Source organism: Ambystoma mexicanum, chromosome 6q (genome assembly GCF_040938575.1).
Source record: "Ambystoma mexicanum isolate Mex_15411 chromosome 6q, UKY_AmexF1_1, whole genome shotgun sequence".
Lineage (NCBI taxonomy): Eukaryota > Metazoa > Chordata > Amphibia > Caudata > Ambystomatidae > Ambystoma > Ambystoma mexicanum.
Window position 1 is genome coordinate 1264729096 of NC_090937.1, and position 20962 is coordinate 1264750057.

The 20962-nt window shown below is 47.9% G+C and overlaps 1 protein-coding gene across 4 annotated transcripts in view; it reads left to right on the forward strand.

The window, feature by feature from the left end:
* The window catches only part of CCDC149 (coiled-coil domain containing 149), a 647083-nt gene that overhangs the window by 240346 nt on the left and 385775 nt on the right, over positions 1–20962 (forward strand). For all 4 annotated transcript variants that reach the window (XM_069631872.1, XM_069631871.1, XM_069631874.1 and 1 more), the window contains exon 3: positions 10712–10750. In XM_069631872.1, coding sequence (XP_069487973.1) covers positions 10712–10750 — 39 coding nt within the window. The remainder of the gene's footprint in view (positions 1–10711; positions 10751–20962) is intronic.

Sequence of the window (20962 nt, forward strand, 5' to 3'; positions counted from 1 at the left end):
ATGTATTGATCAGGATTATTTGGTACCCCGCCAATTCCCCCCACACCAGTGCGTATCTACCATGCGGGTCTATTTTGCTGGAGTGATATTTAAAGCACAGCTTAGGGTGTACAAGAGTCAACACTCCTCTGGATTGTGCTGAATATTCTGTATAATACCTGTGGGGGTCCCCCCTCGGCGGAAACTTAGTATTGACCTGCCCCAGTGCATGTGTCTCTTGTATGAAAAGGATGTGAGGGTTGTGACGTGTGATATATGCTGCGATCTTCCTTGCCTTAACCGGGTTATTTAACCCCCGGATATTCCAGGAGAGCAGCTTAATATTCAAGCCCCTATTAGACTGCGTCATAGTTGTACCTTGGAATAGGCATCTGCCTATAGTCTTGCCCCTGTCGCAAGAGGTATGGATGTCCTGCTACAAAACCGCTCTCTGGTTTTAACATTACAACGACTCAGAACATTAACTCCCTCAACAAGCCCGGCATATCGCCTGGCATAACCATAACCCAATTCCATCCCCAACCCCCACCCGCATCATCAACCCCAACTAGATGATGTATCCCTTGAGCCATAGCCTGGGAACACTCCTGGGGGTATAAACTGCACTCACATGGCCGCCATCCCAGGAGGCCTACACGGCTCTACTTCAACAGGTAATAACAATCAGGGCCGCCCCGCCGCATTTGATTTAATGCATTATATCAGTGCAGCAAGAACGTAAATGCATCAACCGGCGGGGTCATCGGGCTCCCCTGCACCCCTAGGCGGCAAATTCTGGTTCATGGCCCGATCCCGGGCCGGCAGAGGGATAGAGGCTTCAAAGTACGACATGGCTTCAGTAGGATTTTCAAAGAAGTGACCCCGGCCCCCATGCTGGATCCTCATTTTAGCTGGAAAGACAAGTGAGTAGGGGACCTGATGGAGCCTCAATTGTTTGTTAACAGGTTCGTAAGATCTTCTTAGTGTTTGTACATTTGTGGAGAAGTCCTTGTATATGTGTATCCTGTTATTCTCGTGAAACCGAGTGCCATTTTCCCTGGATATCCGCAGGATAGCGTCTCTGTCCCTATAATTGAGGAGACGGGCGATTATTGTACGAGGTGGTGCTCCAGGTCTGGGCGGAGGTGCCAAAGTACGATGAGCTCGCTCCACAACAAAGTGGTCCGAAAAGGAGTCTGGACCCAGGAGATCTTTCAGAAGAGCTTCCACTTGGCGTTCCATGGATCCCTTGCCAAAGGTTTCGGCCATCCCGCCCAGACGAATGTTGTTCCTCCTGGAATGGGATTCAAGGTCTTCGCACTTATCCAGAGTTTTCCGGCTATGTCGCGGCCATGTTGTATTATCGAGTCTTCATTGATACCAATCCTGCTCTCGGCCTCAGTAATACGTGTGCTTTCCTTGTCCACCCTCGCCTTCAAGGAGCTAATTGTTGCCCCAATGTCGTCCAGTTTGGTGTTCACCGCCAGGAAGCCGTTTTGAACCATTGCCATTAATCGGTCCACTCTCTCATCCATTAGTAATTCCGATTGGCTGTCCGTTTGCTGTGGCGCAGGTGCTGTGGACCCACTGGGCTGGGTACTGGCGAAGGAGTCCATTGGGCCCGTTTTTCTGGAGCGCGCTCCTTTCTGCTCGTGGCGGCCCATATGCAGAGTCGAGTGGCCTGTGTCCTCCCACGTCTCCCGGTTCACTTGTAGCACTATGTTTGTCAAATCTCAATATAGGGCTTGTAATGTACATGCACCCAATTATCGTGCGCTCTTGGGTATCAACACAAGTGTATAGAGTTCAATCCAAGGGTGTTGAACGGTGTCAGGTGCAATCAAAGAGTGATGAGAGCGTCATGGTTATGCCAATGTTCAATTTCAAAGGGGTGAGGTTTCAGTGGCCTCCGCAAGGAAGTATCACGGGTTCAGCGTGTACGGGTGGGAACCAGCCTCTCAATACCAGATGGTGTCCTGCTTTCCGCCACTTCGCGCAGACTACAAGGGCCAGCTGTACACAGCAACCCAGCTCAACCGCAGGGGTGGCACCATGGATCAGGGCAGCAATCGGGAGACCTCCGTCAGCCGTGCGGGTGCCACCCCAGCCCAGTGTTCCAACCACAAGCGGCCGTGTATAGTCCCCGGCAGGGCGCCCCGCCGCTTATGTCAATGTGGCCGGGGTCCGAGCTGTCTGCTTGCTGCGCAGTCTGCGCTGGGCACCCGCCGCCACCACAGGTATCCCCTCTAGGGAGCAGCTATGGGGTGATCATATCATCCCGGTGTCCCCAACCGCTGCCCCTTTCCACCAAAAATGTCACTGCCCAATGAGGGCCGTACGTGGGGAAATTATTCCTTCCTTGGCTGTCCCCTTATTGAGTATTTCACCCTCCTTGTATGTTGCCCCTCCTGCTCTTACTTGTTTTTCTTGCCGCTGGGTTTGTGGGGGACGGGGCGCTCCACTAGCAGGAGATACGGGACATTCCCCGGGCGTCCATCAACGGGCGACAGGGCGACCACCCATTCGTCGAGGGCTGCCGAGGATGGTCGTTCAGCAAGATCAGAGGCCAAACCGTGCACCTAGCTGTTGCCTCCGTGGCGCAGTGGCCCGTCTCAAATCCACGCGGCCGCCGACAGGGTCTCCAGAGGCAGCCGTGCCTCAGCGCACGGAGCCGCGAATCGCCACCGGAAGGGTGCTTCCCCACAGGGGTTAACCCATCCAATGGACCCGCCGTTCATTCGGGTCCTGCTGGATCTCAGTGCCCCGGCGATCCGGAGGCAGCAGCGCTCTGCTCTCTTCACAGGGTCCAGCCGTAGCGTGGCCCTCTCAGCTCGACACGGCCCCTCCCCCAGCGGCTCCGAGGGAGAATCACCCGGAACTCGTGGCCGGCCCGTGCCCCAGCCTCGGACTGCAGGATCTTCCGGACGGCTTAACTCCAAAGCGGTCCGTCGCAGCAGCCCCAATTTTGCACAGCCGATGCCTGCAATCATGCGCCAATAATCGCTGCGTTTTTCTTGTTCCGTGGGCGGCCCTGAAGGAGGATAATTCTGATGTAGGATTTATACGAGCCAGAGCTCTGGGACTAGGCGGCCATTTTAGATGTGCGCAACAGCGCCCCCTCTGTCCGAATATTTACGACCACTCCTTGTCTCACATGATTCTAACTAAATCCCTTTCCCAGCTGCGCATTGAGGTTTGACCATTTTTCAATGTGCCCTGCAGGACTTTCTTATACAGTTATGCAATCAGATGACCCTCTCCTTATGCCACGGTTGCCCCTGGGCCTGGTGCGCTATATATAAATAAATAAATAAATACATTCATATGATGTCGTATCAGGAATATGGGGGTTGCTTAGAACATGTTTTGTATCCAAAAGTACATAAACTTGTCAAGTGATGTTGTTTTCCCCCATCTCTTTGAATGTATTTAGGCACAGGAAGGAGTCTTCGAGGGGTGGGCGGGTCACCAAATGATGTGTTTCCTAGTCTTGTTATCAGGTTTATGCATATTCGTTCATGGGTTATATCAATACATATTTAACTGGTAGAATTGGTGAATACAGGTAAGCTACGCCTAGTTCCCCCACTAGTCTGTTCCAGTCCTGCACTGTGTAAGTTCCAACATTCATCTCTTTGCCTTGATTTTTTCCGGTTGACATAATTACAGAGTGCAGCTGGGAAGAGACTGCTACAGCTCTCTCAATCTGTACATGGGGATTACCGTATCTACTGGAATACCAAAAGGACGCATACTGGGCCTGAACTACCAGTTAATACCAGTTAATATTTCTCAAAATCCGGTAAGGCAAGACCAACTTGTCCAAGGGGTGCCGTCAGTTTGTCTCAGCTCACCCTGTCTCTTTACTGGACCAGAGATGTTCGTTCAATAAGCTTTTGAGGTGTGAGAAAAAGGGTCCCGATAAATTCAGGGGGATGTCTGTGAACAAATACAGAAACTTAGGGAGCACCACCATTTTAATTAGAGCCACCCTGCCCATTCATGACAACAGAAATCTCTGCCACCTTAGCACTTGCATTTGCAGGTTATCCGCAGCTCTTTCATAGTGTTCCCTATATAGACTCAGGGTCCCTTGCTATCCCAATCCCTAGATACCTAGTGTTGTCGGTTTTCCATTTGAACCCTAATTCATATTGAAAAACTTGGGTGCTTTCGGTTACAGTGAAAATAACTGACTTCCCCGGGTTTATACGTAGCCCAGAGTATTCCCCGAACTTTTCTATTTGTTTCGTTATCCGGTTCGTTTATGGTTCCATAATTAAGAGCATATCTTCTGCATACAGAAATATAAGCAGCCGATGTGTGTGTATAGCTGTTGACCTCTATGTAAATGTTGCTTTCTTCGTAAGGTCGCCAATGGATTTATCGCCAGGGCGAATAACATCAGCGATAGGGAGCATCCCTGTCTCATGCCCCTTCCCGATGGAAATGCTTGTGACAACTGCCCATTGATCTTTATCGTTGCCCTGGGTAGGTTGTATAGGACTGCTACCATAGTAACAAAATGAGCCCCTAGTCTCCGTTTCCGCAGCACTGCAAATCAGGATGGCCACTCAATGGAGTCAAATGCTTTTTCAGCATCAAGAAAAACTGCAACTGCCGGGACCTCTTGCTTTATTGCGCTCAGCAGACCAAACAATCTTCTAAACCTCTCTAAAGAATAAACCCAGATTAATCTGAAATCCCAAACTTGTGCATGCACGGCAACAGCCTATTTGTTAGTACCTTAGCGTAGATCTTATTGTCTATGTTAATAATAAGTGGCATGGACACCTCTCGTGAGGTGGTATTCCCACAGGGATATCCTAGAGCCCATACAAATGTGGCATATAGGATAATGATGGTTAAAGTGATGGAAGCCTTAGGTTGGGGTCCTCCACCTGACGACACAACAGAATGTGACTTGACTTGCATATTAGATAAGGGCACAACGTTGAACATGTCCTTCAACTACAAGATGGCTTAAACAAATCCCATCATGGAGCTATGTAAGACTCCCTGCTCATGGCCAGCAGTCCACAAGGATTTTGGAAAGAAGTACAGACCAGTCATATCTGACCCAGGATTCCTAACCAGGCTTTGGTCACATGATAGTCTGGTAGTACAGACTGCGACTGTGGGTAATAAGGCAAGCGCCTATCCATCTTTACCCCCTGACAAGGATGACGAGCATCACAATTGTTAGGCAGAATCCTGGGCAGTTCCCTTAGGGAACACTGCAAAACAATTAAGACCACAGGAGTAAGCAGTAAAGCCAATTGGTATCAGTCAGCACCACCCAGACTTACCTGGTAGCTGTGGCTGAGCAGTCAGACTTCTCTCAAGAAGAGTAGGGCAGTATATAGAGTATACACAATAGGGATAAAAACACAGTAGAGCAAACAAACACTGACCAGAGCTTTGTATAAAAAGTATATAATTATTTATTTAAAACACACTTTAGGCACTATACTAGCACTCTAAATCAAAAGCAAGTTAAAACACAGTCAGGTAAAGTATACACACCTCCCTTAATAATTATTAGACAAGTCAGAATTAAAACACCACGATTTGATAAACAGATGTGAGCGCATAACCGGATGGCACTCCAATAGTTCAGTTAAAGGGAGAGAAAAAGGCAGAGCATAGAAATAAAACAGGTCCCAAAACTTTTAGGTGTTCTCAGCAAGGGAATAAAGGCAATATAGACTGTAGAGCCAAAGTTCATAGGCCAGACCCACTTTAAAGGGAGCGAAGCGAAATGTGCCCAGGATCACACGGTTTAAAATGCACTAAAAGTCTTTGCAGAATGTTCAAAAGAAGTTGGGGTGATTCAAGAAGGTAAAATTAGAAGGTCTGGGGCCAACCCAGTTGGAAAGCTAAGGATTTAAGGGTCACCTTGGGCAAACCGAAGAAAGGGAGGCCAGGCAGGACACAGTACCTAAAGATGGAGGAAGCTCCAGCGGTGGCAGTTGTTCCTGGCAGTGGTTGCAGATTGTTGTTTCGACCAGGGGAAGAGAGGATCTCGTCGAGGAGGAAACGTGGAGTCGATGCACTGCACAGGGATGAAACCAGCCGAGGAGTTTGTCGGTAAAAGGTGCGTTCCTTTTAGTCGCGGTCAAAGTGGTGAAGCTTGGCTATCCGGCCCCGGGGTGCTTGGCACAGGCGATTCGACCAAGAGACGTCTTTGGAAGGCGAAAAAGGGCGAACTGGTTGGTCCCACCAGCTCAGAGGAAGAAGACTCGTCCAGCAGAAGATCTTCTCTTGTTGTTGGGAAAGTGGTGAGGTAGTTCCAACAGGGCTTCACCGATGGTGTCGTCGTTGCAGATGGCTCAGCTTCTTCCCTCTTCGGATTCTTAGGTCCTGTGGCGACTTCTGAAGTTCCAGTCCCAAAGGCCCTGCTTTTATGCAGAAAAACCCCCATTCAATAGCCTAGCTGTATATCAAACATGCTAAGTGGTGAGCCGGGCGGCTCACCACTGGCACAATCGGAACAGAGTGCAACTTGAGTTGCTAAGTCAACGCAGTCCAGGGTGCCAATTCCCCTCCCCACCCATCCTGTGGAACCCAGACAGAGTGGCACCATTTGGAGGGCTTCTGTGGAGAAGCCCGCCGAAAAGTGGAACAAAGGGCTCGACCTTGGTCAGAGTTACAGAGACGGATACGAACGCCATTTTGGAAAAGAGTTCTGGCAAAAAGACCCAACCTTGAATTTAATATTAAATAAATAAACCGGCGGCATCTTTAACATTGCACCAAAAAGTGGTGCATTTAAAATCAATGGGACAATCCCATAGAGAATATTCTGGTGGAATATTTCGCATGGTAACCACTGCCACCAGCCAGAAACTCGACCATGGGGGACTGGATAGTGCCCCCTTGAAAACAGACCCAAGGGCAATATGATTAACTGCTTCCAGTACTTCCACAATATGATGGTTTGTACTGGTTCTGTTTACAATTTAGGACTAGTAAAGTCAATGGTGACTTTACATTCCCTGGGAGACAGTAGTCAGTCCCAGGGTATGGAGTCTATGTTTGGGGGTCACTATGACACCCCTGTGTTACTGCACTGAGGGTGCTGTGTAACACACACATACAAAATAGATGATACCCTATGGAGCAGAAAGAAAACCCCATAACCCATAAGCACACAAAGAGTCAAAGACATAACTCAAATCATGCCTAAGAGTGGGAGGAAAAGAGTCTCACTCTTAGCAGGAGAAAAAAACAAACCCCAAAAATCCAGCAAAGCTGCTGGGGGACTCACTAGGTTTGGGAAATTAGCCTTATAAGAGAATTCTCCCTAACAACAATGCTTTGGCAAAAAGGTGTTCACCTCTGGCAGTATGGCACTTAATGCATTCAATTCTTCATGTGCACTATCAAAATACACATACACTCTTTGGTCTGCGATAGCTGCGTCAACTGAACATATCCCTCAGGGTGAAATTAGGAAAGGTTTCCTCAACATAGTAAAAGATGAAAAGGAAGCAATGTGCCACTCAACACGGCCAATTGTTTCGGGAGATAGATGGCGGTGAGTTCTCTCATCCGAAGATTTGCCTGACTCAGAAAGTCAGGGTCCAAGTGAAGCTGTTTGACATGCCCTTTGATGGCTCACAACTTTCTGGCCAAAAGGCAGATGACAGCCATGAGAAATTGCAGTCGTCCAAAGCTGCAGCAAAGTCCTTGACTGCGGCGATAAGGCAACCTGCTCAACCGTCAACACAATGCAAGGGCAAGCCTCTTTGTTACTATAATTTTGGACAGAAAGGCAAACGGCCCACTGACCGTCAAACCCGGGATCAGAGATGTTTCTCTCGACCTTCCAGAGGCAGAGGAGGTGAAACACAGACCGCTTCCGCGTCTGTCCCCACCAGTGCGGCTCCTGCTGTAAAAGCTCTTTAATGACTTCGGCCACACCACGCTGGTGGGAAGCAGGGGGCCAGTCTGTTACACCATTCGCAAGAATGGTGCACCATTACTTTGCACGCATGGACGCTTCAGGTAGTCTCCCAAGGGTACTGCCTCCCATTTTTAAAGTGTTCTCCCGATAGTACCTTTTGTGAGGGGCCAGGAATGAGACGTGGACACAGAAAAGTTATATTTGTGATTAGACTTTTATTAAATAAGGGGTTGTAAAATGCCTCACTGTCCCTACTTCTAAGAGGTATTTCCCTACCTCAAACAAAACTAAGGGTTTGTCCAATGTCAAGATGTCCAAAGCAAAACTGTCCTGTTTCCGAAATCCTATCCTTACCCTCAAATTCTAATGTAACTCTAATGTGCAAAGGGTTAATTCATCTAGTCTTGAAAGGTGCACAAATGTTCAAAAGGAATATAAATGCACTCCAACACAAATGTTCCCAATGGATAAGGTTCTCCGTTCCAGGGGATGGCTCCCTTCCCTAGGTTGCTGTTCAAGATTTCGCAAGATTCCAAAAGACACAACAATTTGTTGGTGGTTTCTAGGTTGATAACAAAACACTTTGGGGGTCATTATGAATCCGGCTGTAATACGGCTGTAAATCCGGCCAGCAGAATTACTGTTGCCGCCCTGGCATGCATCACAACCTGTCTGGAGCGTGCACACACCTTCGACGGAAACTGTAAATCCGCCGGGCGGAATTACAGCTGAAACGGGGCACCCCAGCTGTAAATCCAGTGATACCTGGCAGAATTACTGTTACTTCCAGCGTATTGGTGCTAATACCCCCGGTCGGAATTAGTGTCAGGGTAAATTAAATCATCGCCGGAACGGGAAGCATGGCCAAGGGCATCTTGAAAAACTCAATCCACTCTGAATCCCCCACTTCCTGTAACGATCCAGACCCACAAGTCAGTGAAAAAACTTCCCAAGAGAGGGCCAGATGGAAGGTGCCAGAACAACAGCTGAGCAAGCCAACATTTAACGTTGGGGAGCTCCATGTCCTCATATGAGGTGGTTGCCCATTGTGATGAACTGTATGGCCCCCATCGGACGCAAACTTCTGTGCAGTGGAAGTCTGCAATCTGGGCAGCAATCAGCCAGAAAGTGACGGTCGTAGGCATAGTCCCCGGGGATGCAGAGGACTGCCGTAAAAGGTCAAATGGCCTTCAGGTCAGAGTGCGCAGCCTCCTCTCCCAACACAGACAGGAGGCACTGGCCAGAGGAGGTGGCACCACGGAACCCCTTGCTCTGACCCCCCTGGGAGGAAAAGGCGAGCATCATCCTCGACGTGGAGAGGATTAAGGGAGTAGGTGGAGCGGAGCCTGATGCCAGCAGCAAGGAGGCAAGAGGTGAGTTTGTCCCCTCTCCCCACCAATGCACAGGGCAAATAGCCTATGAAAGAATGTGTCTCTTCGTTCAGATGGGCCCAGTGGACATGGTTACATTCCAGCAGGGTCGGCATTAGGCCCGGGCGGGCAGTGTGACCGGCCAGGGAGCCACATTAGCCCCCTGCCCTTGTGATTAAATCACTGCTTTTAATTATTTTCCTATTCCCTGATAAAGTAATGAATGTAATTGCAATATACTAAGTAAACAAATGCTAATCTTTTTTTCCACTGGCTGTAAAAGTGCTTTGGATTTGTTAGAGATCCTGTATCGTTGTTTTAAGTAACCATTTGATTTCTTCTACCTGCCTGTCCTAGCATTGGCATTACGTTTAGATATTACTGCTCGTCATTCCCATAACGCTTGTCAAGTAGATAGTTGTACTGTTGGTATCATCAGTTGTTCTACTATGTGTTGTATATCTCTGTGTAGTCCCTCCTTTACAGTTTACTTTTACCTAACATTTGTACTTTGCTGTAAATGCATACATTCCTTCCCCCTTTGGGGAAAACAATTTCAAATTGCAAACTACTAGACCATCATAAAAGTTAACTTGCTTCTTGCATACACTGCATATTAACAGCATTACTCTTTTTACTCACCAAGAGTGCGTTATCACTAGCCAATGAATTGTGGTGAATGCACATTTTGGGTTATGCCTTAAATGTTTTACTTCTACTGAAGAGTGTAATTTTCAGTGAGTGTACTGTTTGCAACATCCTTTATTGTGATCTTGTGGTTTGACAAGCTATGTCCTCTGCTCCCCTCCTAGAAGTAACGTCTATCTCTTTCACATTATGTAGGTGAGAGGTCTAGCTTGGTGGTAAACCACACCCTCACATTGGCATGTCTAGGCCCTTACCATTGTCCTTGGGTGCACTGGACACCACTAGTACATAAGTAAAAAGAGACAGCCGATAAAGGACACCATTGACAGTCCTGTTGTTTGTGCATCTTTTGTGAACTGAAAGAAAATAACTCTGGATAATAGAAATGGGTCTGTATATTTTTTTGTAATGAATGTGCCTACTAATAAAATGATCCACTTACTTACCTTCATAAAATGCACTGTTCTCATTTGACAGTTGGGAAGGGAGAGTCCAGGAGTGGCCAAATGATAGCACTCTCAAAAATCGCTTTTATTTTGTGCTACATAATAGCACAATCATGTATGATGAGAAATGTGTTGTCTTAAAGCATTCATTCGAGCACTCTATTATTTTCATCTCTTGCCCACCCAGCTACGTACCAGTGACTGAAAGCCTTGTGTGGAATCATTTGTTAATTTGTGTGAACTGCAACTAAATCTGTATGTGTGTGTCTCATTAAAAGCAACGCATCTGCTGCGGCCGAATATATTTGCATATCCTCTTACATATTTCACATCTAACCACCTTGACTCTGTACTTGCAGGACGGCGATCCATCAATTCCTCCTGAAAAAAGAAAACAGGTAGGTTTTATTTCTGCTCTTTGTACTAATCGGGAATTGAGCATTGCTGCTGCCTTTCAAGTGCTATACAAGCCCACTGTGTGTTCCCATCTCCACTGCAAGTCACTCTGCATGGGGGTCTAAAGGACTGACCTTCCAGTTCCTACATGTTGTAAAGCATTATGTTTAACCAACCTTAATCCCATTGCAGTTTCATATCCCATGAAGTAAAGCATTTAATTTAATTCCTTTTGTATTGCGCACAAACCAGCAAGTGAAGAAATGCACCTCCATGTTCAAAATCTTGACTTCTGTCTGTCAAGGCAGCAGTCACAGAAAACTATAGTTTGTCTTCCAGAGATTCCCAAGCACAAAATTATTTAGGATACAGGTACTTCAGTTGTGATGCACACTCCCCTTCCATCTGAGATACTACTCACATTTTGTCATTTAATTAAGTATTAAACCTACACTTCAAGCAAACTTAAAGTCCCACCACTCTCATTACCAGTGCATGTGACTCTGTCTGAATCTGTAACTCCTAACGCTCATGATGATCATGACGCTACTATTGTAGAAACTTACGACATGCTAGCTGAATTATAGGAAATGCCCAGGTTCTCTATTTGCCCTGAGCAAGAAGGTGTGTGTGTGTGGTGTGTGTGTGTGGGTGTGTGTGTGTGTGTGCGCGCGCGCGCGCTGTGTCTTGAGGGCTGAGACATGCCCACAAACCCGAGGGGAAAAAAGTGCATAAGAGACATGAGTGTAAGGAATCCTGCAGACAAGAAGGGATAGGCAGTACTACAGACAGGCAACAAAGGCAGTGAACAGAAAGGGTCAGGGAGTACAAGTAAGACAAACACTGTAGGGTCTCACTTGAGGTGTAAACAGAATGGGGGAAGAGTTTCCGACAGGGTCTGGTGAAACTATCTTTCTGAGCTGGGTACTGTTACAGGGCCCAACTCTGAATGCTAATGGAAAGGAGCAGCAGGAGTGGGTGTCTGTGCCTGGACCCTAAGAAACAAAGAAGGAAACAGTACTCACAAGACTGAAGCCTGTATAGGTCTAGCAGGAACTGAATAATGACTGCCTCCTGAAGCAGGAACCAGCACACAGTTAACAATATAGCAAAAGGTACAATACTGAAACGTGACAATGGTAAAGGGGCAGAGAATGCCTGCTGGGAAACCCAGCAGCCAAACTCTGAACAAAGGAATTCTACAAGCACAAGTGAGGACAAGAACAGTAACAGAAATATCCAGGGAAGAATACGAAGTCGAAGTAAGCAAGGTTCAGGACAGAGACCAGGAATGAAAGTAGAAAAGCAAGAAGAAAATCTAAGTGCAATGGTACAGGCGACTGGAACTGCAGACTAGAATCTAAGGACCGGAATCCAGGGACAGCGGACTGAACTATAGATCAGGAAACAAGAAAACTGGTGACCGAAACTCTGGACTAGAAAAGCAAGGACTGAACTGCAGACTGGTAACAAGGAACTGCACCTATGGGCAGGACTGCAGGCAGATAATAAGGAAACTCAGGACTGGAATCTAGGAATCTAAAGCCAGGTAAGAGGCTATAGGCACAGATCAAAGAACTGCCGGCAGGGAACAATTTCATTGGTGGTAGAGAGCAAGGGGCTGCAGACAAGGAACAGAGGATTGCTAGCAGGGGAGCAGGGGTGCAATGCAAGAAGCTCGGAGGTGCAGGGCAGAAGGCAGGGGAGTAAAGGCAGAATAGCAGGGCTGGAAGGCAGGGAGCACAGTGCACTGGAACAGGAGCAGGTTTTGGAAGCAACAGTACAGAGCAGAAAACCAAAGATCAAGTCACTAAGGGCTGAAACTGAACTCAATGCAAGAGCTCTGTGCTCCTGCGGCAGCTGCTTAAAAATTGACCTTCCCTGTGTAGAAGCAGGCTCATTAGCAGCACCTGGAGCTCCACACCTGAAGGTAATCTGTTTCCTCCCTCTCTGGTCCTGGGAAAGCAAAAGCAGCACTGATCTCTAAGGCTTCTGGGGATTGTGGTTCTAAGACTGCTGAATAGGAGTAGCCAGAGAATGAGAACTGCCACAAGGTGCATTATGGGATATGTAGTTTGTAAAATTAAATAAGCAAGTACCAAAGTCTTGCAAACAGAAAATAAACACAAAAATATGAACAGCATGGGCGGGAGTGGTGCTGTTGATCAGCAAGAAGATGGTGGCTTATGAATTAAATACTGTTTGCTAACACATTTTGTTTCATCAAATCTCAGATTCCCAAAACTGTTATACCCCCTGACAGCCAGGAACACAAAAGAAGTGGAATCCTCTTATGGGGACGGATTAACGGAAAGGTCAAAAGACTCTGGAACCTAGCGATAAAGGACCTGGGTAGGGGGTGAGGAAATAAAATTAAGAATGAATCGATAAAACTGAACATTTCTGTTGTATAGCAGCAGACTACGAAGTTATGACGCAGACTCTTGTCGTCAAAAGCTATACTCTTCAACATTTGTTGATAGTAAAATAATAATTTATAGTTAAAAAAAAAAATTGGAGGCAATTTACACAACATCGGGTGACATTGACCCTAAATGAAAATTTGATTTTTTGCATTGTGTTAACAAAGTATAATGATTATATGTTGTAATTGACTATGCTTCTACCAAAAATAAAAATGGTTTAAAAAAAAAAGAAGATGGTGGCTTGAGCATGAGCTTTAACAAGGGAAAATTCCTTGTTAAAGAAATATCCTGCTTGGAGCACAATAACGACTGTCAAACCACCCACAAGGGCAGAGCAGATGGTGAGGCAGCTTTGGACCGAGTATTGCATTGATCCGGAACCACTGTGGACCGCTTTGATTGTCGGCGAGATTGGCGGAGTGACTGCATATTGCAACCAGCGGTCGCTGCTACGTGGGCATGTCAGCACTGGCAACTGAGCCCGAGGCTGAGGGGGTCTGCAGGGCCGAAGGCATTGGACCGTGGAGGCGCGGCAGGGTGCATGTCTGCACAGCGCGAGTCGGCAGGGGGCCAGAAGGCCGGGGAAGAACTCTGCATGAGCAGCGGACCGAAGATTCTGGTGGCAGTTGCTGTACTGAGGGCTGGGAGCTAAATCAAGACCCCCAGAGCCCCTCCATTGCATCTCTCTGCCTCCCTCGCCTGACCCGGGCCCAAGCTGGTGAGGGCCGGCGCTCGCCGGGGCGGGAGCTCCGAGACGCATGGACTGGACGGGCGGATCAGCTGTGTCTGCTGCAGTGGCCCCGCCTGGCTGCCGTGGGGGGGGGGCAGCTGAGTCGTGCCAAGGAGTAGAGGAGCACCCGCCCTGACACAAGGAAGTGCCTGACTACGGCACGTTGCACTAGCCGGGAGGAAGGCAGAGGAGAGCGGGAGAACAACAATAAGCGGCAAAGTCTAAGACAGGTATTTAACCTGCCCTGGGCCTGGGCACTGAGAGCAGCATCTGTAGGGGTAGCAGGGGCAAGACACCAGTGGAACTGTAAAGGGGCAATACCCAGGAGTCACCCTAACCTGTGGGCCAGCAAACAGCAGCTGGTAGCTGCTGTGCTGGGTGATTCCACATATTACGAACTAGTTACACAAGAGCCACCCCGGAACGCACCAGACATAATGAGGGACCAGAGGGGGGCTGTGATGCTGGAAATGCATCTGAGGGACAGGGCCTCCGTATCCTTGTCCTTTATTGCTTTTTATCGTGTGTTATTTCATGTTTTCTGCACAGGAGTTCCCGTGGGACTCCTGGTGGTGCAGCTCTCTCTTTTTGGTTTGGTGAACAGACCCTTGGGATACCCTTATGGCACCCATGGGTGATATTACAACCCTGTACTCCTATTGTATGTTTTTGGGCACCTGTGTGTGGCCCACAGAGCAGGGTACGGGCTGGTGGTAGCTCCGTGCTGAATTGACAGGTGTTCAGAGTGTCCTCCATTTTGGGATACCCAGGACCTGCTATTAGAATCAGTAGATTCATGATGGGGACAAGATGGCCTCCGTGGCTTCTTGGTTTCCATTGACTATTACCTTGTTTCCCGAAGTCCCGGGAAGCCCTGACTCTGTCTCTTTCCTCTGACTAGCTGTTGGGTGGAAGTTCCATGTATGGTAGTGTGGGGGAAGTCCATGCCAGACTGGCTGGAGCCTTCCCAATTACTGTATGTTGTGGGTGCGCCCGTGGGGGGGGAAGGCTGGGTGAATGGAGTGTGTGAGGAATACACATTTCCTGTTATGGGTGTCTAGTATCTGGTGTGTGACACAAACAATGAGACAGCTCTGCCCGAAACTGGTATGAATGCAGTGTGGAGTGCTGAATGGTTGGGTGTTTGTCCGAATCCACATTCTGTGTTGTGAGTGTCTGGATGGAGAAGAATGGCCTGAATGCACTGTGAGCCTGATTGGCTGCCTGCCTGCCTGAATGCCCTTCTGAATGACTGGCTGCTGAGCTTGGCCCAGCAGAGTGAATGAGAGACCAAACGGTGTATCTGGGGACCTCTCACTGCTAGAAATTGTTCATAAGCTGAAGTTAAAACTGTGACATGGAAACTGAAGCGTTCAGAAGCTGAAGTTGATACTTGATGCTTAATCTTGAAGCCCTGCTGGAAGAGAAGAATTGCTGTTGCTCTACTTCATCGATCTGAAAGCTGTCGTGTCTCCAAGCACTGATCCAAGAGAGAACCTGGTAAGGAGACCTCTTTCCGTGCTACGAGGGACCATCATGCACCGATAACCTTTGCCGAAGCGCCCTGGAAGTCAGCCTACGAAATACTGCCAAACAGAGACGGGGACCGATGAGAAATCCGAAGAGAAGCGCCTGGACATCCATCGACCGAGGTACAACTATTATCTCGCCGACCGGAGCCACTGTGCTCTATTGCCTAAGAACACTTTGAATCAAGGACTCCCTTGCTCATCGTCGACCGCTGCCCTCCTGCCGGAGAAAGTCAAGGTCTCCGATGACCTAGGAGAATCGGCCGGTGGGTTTCCCGCCACCCGCAGTCCTCAAGGTTGTCAGAGAAGATCCAGACGCCAGCTGTGGTCATGTCCTAATCGCAGACGCCAACCACCCAACGCCCTTGCTGTGCCAAAGTTCTTCATTGACTCTTTGCGCCAACGAACTATCATCGTCGAGGTGCACCGCATGCCTCATCTGTTGCAGGACGTTTAAGACCGATCGTCAAAGAACACCGCAAGGACTGAAGCTGCTGCCTCAACGACAGCGCTCACCTTTTTTTTCATCCAGGAAGTTCAACGACCCGTGGCTCCTGCCTTAAAAGGAGTACACTCAAGAAAGGCCCGTCGACGACCTAAGGAAGAATTCTACAACATCAGGTACATTGGGGTTACTGAACTATTAGAAAGACCTGAGACTATAACTGCACTGGGCTTTTCATATACGCTTTATTTACAGGTTTCCCAGGTGGGGGGATCCTCGCACAGAACTGTCTCTAGGTAATGGGAGTCCGCGTTCTGCCATTGCTTGATTTAACTTTCCTTCTTTCTGTGTCTATCATTCATTGATCTTACAATCTGATTCGTATGCCATTTGAACTGTTAGCAGTTGATGCATTTCAAGGGAATCGATACCACATATACCTTTGCGGCGGCGGGGATGCAGATACAGAGGCGATCCTTTGATCCAGTCAAGAGGCTGTTGAGAATGTGCCAAGTCCCCTACGCTCTCATATTCCCGGCCAAACCGCAAATCCTACACGGGGGCCGAGCACACTTTTTCAATAACCCAGCAGCTGCAATTAAATATGTGGAAGCATCAATCCCACTACCACCACAGGAACGTACCAATAACCGAAGCCCAGATCCTGGACAGGAAGCTGCACAGGGAAGAAATGGCAACTGAAGGGAAATACTAACACTTGAGGGTAACACAAAATAGCTGTATTATAAGCACCCAGAACAGTTATTGGATGAACTACTGGGACATGTGGCACCGCTATCTCTAGAGCGCCAGGGTTGTCTACGGCGCACCCCGGGACGTTACCACAGTTTTAAAGGGTTTACATCTTCAAGTTTGAGGCGATGGTGAGGGGAGGCAGGGGGGTAAGGTGATTTTGGGGAATGGCCTGGGTGGAGAGAGGCATGGAAGTGGGGCACCATGCAGAGTGGATAGGTTTTGAAAATAAGCAGACAAGTTGGTTGACCACTTTTAGAGAGGTCACTGACACAGGCACAGAGGGAGCATTACACACATATACGGAAGGAATGGATAGGTGAGAAGATTGTTTCCAATTTGGAATGTTGGGGGACTTAACCCGATTAAGTCAAGGAAAGTATATCTGAATCGGCATGGTCCTAAAATAGTGATGCTGCTCGAAACCCACATACAGGGGGGACTGAACAGACGATTTGCACCAGGTTGGGAAGATCAGCGGCAATAGATTGAATACGCAACACAGACAAGGGGGATGATCACCATGATACACCGCTCCATATGTTTTCAGGAGGATAAACGCTATATTGACCCTCGGGCCACTATGTAGGCTTGTGGGGGAGGATTGTAGGAGTGAATGAACTGTTGGTCAACACATACGGTCCCAATGTCGATGATCCTAAATTTTATGCATGTGTGTCAGAAATATTGATGGGAGGAGCCACCACACTGATTATTTGGGGGATAGGGGGTGATTTCAACATGATCCTGGACTGCACGTTGGATTATTCATGAGATTCCCAGCCTGACCTGGCAAGGGCAGAGTGAATGGTACACCAAATCATGTTGCTGTTGGAGCTAGTTGATTTGTGGAGAGACCGCAATCCAGGGGTGAGGGAGTACACCTATTACTCGTCAGTCCACGACTCCCAGTCGAGGATTCACTACTGGTTGGTTTCGGCAAAGTTGATGGCCCAGGTGCTGGGCTGTGTTATTCACCCGAGAACAATATCAGATCACTCGGGGAAGAACTTGAAGAAGACGCCTGCTGCAACTCCTGGACCATTGGTTTGCCCGGTGAAGCCCTGCTACTGTGCTGAAGCTCCAAATTCGTATCGACAGAGGAGCCCCTGCAAGGACGACTTCTCCCGTTGAGTTGGTGGGACCAATCAACTCCAAAGTAAGCCACCTGGACATCCTTCTCGGACCTGGTTGAATTTCGACAGAGTTGCTGTTGGAACCGAATAGCCAGGGAGAGGAACACCAATTTGTGTGCGTTGCTTTTAAGTTGGCGAAGAGCTCCAGGAAGATCCTCCGGACTCCCAGGAAGAAGGACTGACCGAGCCTGAGCCCCCTCAACAGAGTGCGGGACACCAGATGCAAGGAAGGTCCACCTCGACAGCCAAGAACCGTGGTGTTGCTGATTGCGGTAGACACAAAGGAGCTGAAACACTGAAGTCTACTTGTTTGAAGTTTGCCGGTTGCCATCGGTCACCGCCCTGTTGTAGTGCAGGAGTTCCCAGAAGACCACCCTCTTGTCCCCACGACTGACGCCCAGGAACACCAGGATCTGCAGAGCTGCACAGGAACAGAAGTCATCTGCTGCATTTTTCTTCAACCTAAAGGTACTGTAAAGTCTGAGAGAACTTAACTCTCTGTGTAGATTTGTTTCTACTTCACTAGTCTCGCGGCTTGTGGCCCTACATTTGATTCATCTTTTTCACTAAAGACTTCTAAAAACATTGTGCACAGACTTTTACTCGCCTGCAAGAAGTGCTTCATCTACATCGACTTTTGCCCTTTGACATTAGCTTAGCCTGGTTCCTTGAATGACTCTTTTCTCCTCTGTTATACATTGGGGGGGGTCCAAAAGTATTTGCCTGTTATAAGAAATATTTGTGATGTCTTGCTTGTTCTAATAACTCTCTTTTGACCCTCTCAAAGCCTACTATGAATGTAACAGTAATATATTAATGTCCGCAGTGTCCTAGATATTTAAGTCACCTGAGGGTGTAGGAAGTGTTGTGTGCCATCCCCAATGGGTCTTTACTAATTCTGAGAAACCTAAGAGTGTGTATTCCTGAGGTGTGCTTAAGTGTTGCTTTATATTGCTCCTTTCTGAAGAACGCCTATTTAAATGACTGGTAAATAAATTAATAATTGTTTTATCAAGAAACCTTGAGTATCAGTGTTTGTTTGAATGCTTGTCACTGTGAATCCCTGTGTAACTCCACTACTGCTCACATTGACCCCTCTTGAGATAAGCCTGGCTGCTAGGCCACACTACCGAACTTATACCAAAGGTTGGGTCCTTATTGCCACGAAGCTGAGGTTGTTGTAGTGCACCTTAAGTGTACTACCCCAAATCTCTACCTAATTGGGAGAATACCTACAGAACGCCTATTGCCGTCCACGCTATCTGAGGCAGTCATCATGGTACTGTTGAAACCAAATAGACCCGCAAAAATCTTGTCCATACGCCTACTCCCATACATGTCAACCTTGGTCCACCCAGAACAATCTGAATTTATTCCGGAACGGTCTACGGCATTTAATTTACGCAGACTATTTGGCGTTATCTCCCAGATAAACCCGGAGGCAACGGCAGTGGCGGCCTCGCTGGACGCAGAGAAGGCCTTCAGTTCGGTCTCCTGGAGGTTTCTTTTTGGCAGTCCTATGTTGTATGCAACTCGCCAACCCATTCATTGAATTCGTCCAATTACTATATGTGGAGCCATCCGCCAAAGTACGCACCAATAGAACACTGTCATCCACTTTCCGCTTAAGACGGGGGACAAGACAAGTGTTAAGTTTTCCCCACTATTGTTTGCATTGACAATAGAGCCCTTGGCGCAAATACTGCATGCTAGACATGCACACAGGGGAATCCGCATTGCGGGTACTCCCCAGGTTATATCCCTGTATGCGGGTGACACATTGCTATATGTCCACAACCTGGAACAAAATATTGCACCAGTGATGGAGGAGAGCCATACATTTATGTTCTTCGCCGGGTACCGCATAAGTGAGGCAAAATCAGAACTATTTCCATTAACCAATGCCACTCACATGCCAACAAGCCAATCAGGGTTCAGATGGGCCCCGGCTCAGCTCAATAATTTAGGCATAGTGATATCGCGTACATATCAGACACTGTTTGCTGACAACCACAAGGTCTACCTCGAGGCCCTGGCAGTTAAGTTACAATCATGGGCAAAGATTCCACTATCCCTGTATGGTAGACTATCGCTAGTTAAAATGGTGGTGGCCCCCAAATTGCTGTATTATTTTAGTAATATTCCTATCTGGCCTGGGCGAAGATTTTTTAAGACTACGGTCCCTGGTGACTGACTATGTTTGGGCGCGGGTACACCTTGAATGAAATGGGACGGACTGACGGAGCCATATGATCGCAGGGGCCTTCGAATTATATTATATTGTCACACAGGCACAGTACACTGGACATTGGTATACCACGGACCCAAGTCCGATACATCAGGACCTAGAGTCCTATAGCGCCGCCCCGTCAAACCTGAAGTCTATGTGCTCATTTGACCCCGTACGCACGACAGTGAATGCGTGGTCTGGACTACTTAAAAGATGCCATACTGTGGTGCTGCTCCCTTATTGGAACTGTCCAGGACTCCCCCGATTTCCCCCCCTCCGACTTATGATAATGACATCAAGAACATGTGGGACCCTGGGGAGGGGATGACGCTGGGCGAATTGTCCATTGTCCTGCCTTTCGTCACCAGACCAAGGAATCTAGAGATTTGGTCCAGCGCTGCCACATCGAGAAGAATCCAGCTACGAACATTTCCTCAAACCAAAAGGTACTGTGGGGAAAAAGGTATTGCATACCTTATTCCGAAATGTTGCTTCAGAGCGTTGGAGGTGTCCAGGGCAACCCCCTCTTACCTCTGACCCATGATGCTACTTGTTTTCCCTTAGCAAGTATTTTAATAGGATCTCCAACATTAGTGTTATCCTCTTGCATTTTAGAGACTAGAAAATCTCCACACAGGTTTTTGTTGTTCTTCTGCTTGTCAAAACTTTGAGCACTCTCCAAACTACCTTTAGCTAGGATTGCGTTTTGGACCTTAGAAGCCTTGCTGTGAAAAAAAACTGCCTCTATAACCTGACTGATATTAAGAGTAGTAAGAGTAGGAGGTCTACAAAACATTGTGCTAGTTTTGTGAAGTCCTAACTTCCAGAGGACTTTGGGAAAACTCCCCTAACACACATGCCCACCTGTATCCTAACCCTTACCTAAAGCTGATAAGAGGGGGGTTTGAACATTTACCCCACCCTTCCCCCACCATCCTGCATTGACGAGTTGATAAGCTAGATCT